The following is a 2,953-nucleotide window of genomic DNA, read 5'->3' as shown; positions in this document are numbered from 1 at the left end:
GAGGTCTCTAACAGAACTGCTGATGTGCTTCTCCTCCACAGCGTCTAGTAAAGGTCAACATGAGGTGACCATTGCTGCCGGTCTGCCTCAGTACTGCTTCGATGAGCTCTCACCGGATGCTCTCTACACTGCCACCGTCTTTGTTCAGACTCCAAACCTGGAAGGTCCAGGAGTCAGCACCGATGAGAGAACCTGTGAGTGTTGCATCTTTCACTCCTACAGCTGGTTTATAAGCAAAAATCTTTCATAAAAAGACCAAAGAGAGCTATCTGAAAGCAGGACAAAGGATGTGTCTGTGGGTATTCAGGACCAGGCTCAGGTTAAACATCCTGCACCAATCAGCTGTTAATAATATGACACACTTTGATCTGTTGGCTTGTGATCAATTAAAGGTTGTTAACGAGCTGCTTAAGTCGGACAGCTCTGACTCTGAAATGGGTCGGATCCAAACACTGACCTCATCACACTACGTGTTTACACCGGCTCTGTTTATTACAAACATGTCTCTGCTTTTGTTTCTCACAGTGGTGAAGCCAACGTTGGCTCCAACCATGCCCCCCACCCCAACACCTCCTCCCACCATCCCGCCTGGATGGGCAGGTGAGTCTGAAACATCAGCCAAAGTGTTTATCTGTTTGTTGTAGAGAGGTCAGAGGTCACAAGCCCTCCTCCTTAGCCCCTGCTGCTTTCATTTACTGTTTTATGGTGCCTCAGTTAGCAGGTCAAAGGTCAAATGTTATGACAGGACATTTAGACTGAACAAGTATGGCTTGTTTGGAAGGGCTGCAGGAGAAACCCTCTTCTCTCTCAAAACAACATGGCAGCACAACTTAAGTTTTCAATGTTTTTTTCTGAAGGAACCACAAGATTTCTGGAACAATTAGACCAAAGGCCCAATGTTTACCCAGAATGCACTGCAGCATGTTTGAAGAAAACCCTCTATGTGTAAGGAAATACTAGACTCCATATGAGACACTGGAGCAGCTACAGGGTCCCCACAGGATAGTCCCAGGACAAGTTTAAAGTCCCCACCTCTTCCGTGTAATCAAATGGGACATTGCTCTTATTGAAATAAAAAGTCCACCTCAGAAATGTTGTTGCTCTTCTTGATTGCCATAGATTTTACCTTACTAATGTTTGTTCAGATATTTATTTCAAACACCTTTAGCTGTAATCACTTATTTCATGTGACACCATGATTGTGCGTGGGGGAGTAGGCGGGGCGTAAAGCCTCACATCAGCCTCAGTTCCTGCTGGTTTCAAACCCAACAATGAGAGAAGGTGGGGACAGTCTATGGAGAAAATCCAACAGCATATCAGCAGAAACAGCTCCTCCCAGCTGTCAGCACGGTGGTGGAGGGCTGATGGTTTGGGCTGATTCTGGAGTCAGATGTGAGGCCATCTGTCCAACAAACAGGACAATGATCCCAAACACAGCAGCTGATCTCCAACAGAACGGATCAAAAGAAAAGAATCAAGGTGCTGCAGCGGTCCAGTAAGAGTCCAGAACCTCTACCTGAAAAAACGGACCCAGTCCAGTATTTCTGGATCATCGTGGATGTTTTTGTTGCAGCTCAGTGGATTGGAAAGACCTTCTCACAGAGGGAGGGAGTAAATGGTGCCACATGTGGTTCCGACGCTAAAGAACGACCTTCAACCAGCAGATGTTTACAGAAGGCTGTCTGAAGAAGTCCAAAGAATTTGTTTGTCGTTCAGACTAGTTTTAAACTTGTTTAGAATTATTTGACCCAAAGGAAAATTCATCAAGCTGCTTCACATCAGGCAGAAATCATTTGAAGCTTTTTGCCTGATTTATTTTCATCTGAGAGGAACCTGATAATCAGAGCCCAAACTTGTTCCAAATGTTCCTGCTTTGAACCAATGAAAGCCATAATTACTACAGACGCTCTAATCACGTTACGTTTTAGTCGTTTTGTTTTGATGCGGTCCAGCTGTGTGATGATGTCATGTTGTTGTGATGCCTTAAAGCTCCTCGTTGACTCGTTGTCTCACCTCAGTGTGTAAAGGTGCCAAAGCTGACCTGGTGTTCGTCATCGACGGCTCATGGAGCATCGGCGAGGAGAGCTTCACCAAAGTGATGCACTTTGTCTCCAGCATGATCGGAGCGTTTGACGTTGTCGGCCCGACAGGAATGCAGGTTGGTCCTGTTCAGATACCAGAATATCTCTCAACACCTGGATGATCAGAAAAAGAGTTGATTGAAACTTTATTTATAAGGCACCTCCTGATCAAAAAGTAAGTATGTCAACACTGTGTTAAATCTCCCATTTTCTCAAGTTATTCAAGATAGTTTAAACAAGCTTTGTGATATTTTCTAAAGAAAATTAACTTTTTTGTCAATAATGAGACAATTGTGGCGCAAAAAGTGATTTTGTGTTAAACCCTGGTTAACCTTAACAGTGGATTATTTATTCAAACCAAATAAGTCATTGTCTCGAGATAAGCTAAATCTGTTTTCCACACAGGTAGCATTTGTGCAGTACAGCGATGGAGCGAAGACAGAGTTCAAGTTCAACACCTATCAGGACAAAGGCATCGCCATGGCAGCAGTCCATCAGATCCGTTACAGAGGAGGAAACACCAAGACGGGTTGGAGCACCACGCTTCATGTTCTCAGTGATGAAGATGATTGAGATCTCAGCCGACCAATGTTTTCCTTCTGCTGAACAGGAGAGGCTCTGAAACACACCTACGAGAAGGCCTTTACTGTTGAGAATGGGATGAGGAGAAACGTCCCAAAGGTGGTCGTGGTGATCACTGATGGACGCTCTCAGGATGAGGTGAAGAAGAGCGCAGCCAAGCTGCAGCAGGCAGGTCAGTGACCCCTGGCAGGACAAGGCTTCCATGGAGATCTGTGGCAGTTCTGACTACATCTGTATCCTGTTAGCTGCTGGGGTTGGATGATCGGCTCAGTTTTAGCTGGTGGGGTTGG

General features: G+C 45.3%; 1 protein-coding gene across 1 annotated transcript in view; it reads left to right on the top strand.

Annotated features, from left to right (window-relative positions):
- col12a1b (collagen, type XII, alpha 1b) overlaps nt 1-2,953 on the top strand; it is a 75,170-nt gene that overhangs the window by 48,867 nt on the left and 23,350 nt on the right. The window contains 5 exon segments of the mRNA XM_037981692.1: nt 42-194; nt 526-600; nt 2,019-2,158; nt 2,487-2,610; nt 2,692-2,835. Coding sequence (XP_037837620.1) covers nt 42-194; nt 526-600; nt 2,019-2,158; nt 2,487-2,610; nt 2,692-2,835 — 636 coding nt within the window.

This window comes from Kryptolebias marmoratus, linkage group LG19, assembly GCF_001649575.2.
Source record: "Kryptolebias marmoratus isolate JLee-2015 linkage group LG19, ASM164957v2, whole genome shotgun sequence".
Classification (NCBI taxonomy): Eukaryota; Metazoa; Chordata; class Actinopteri; order Cyprinodontiformes; family Rivulidae; genus Kryptolebias; species Kryptolebias marmoratus.
This window is presented reverse-complemented; position numbering and strand designations above follow the sequence as displayed.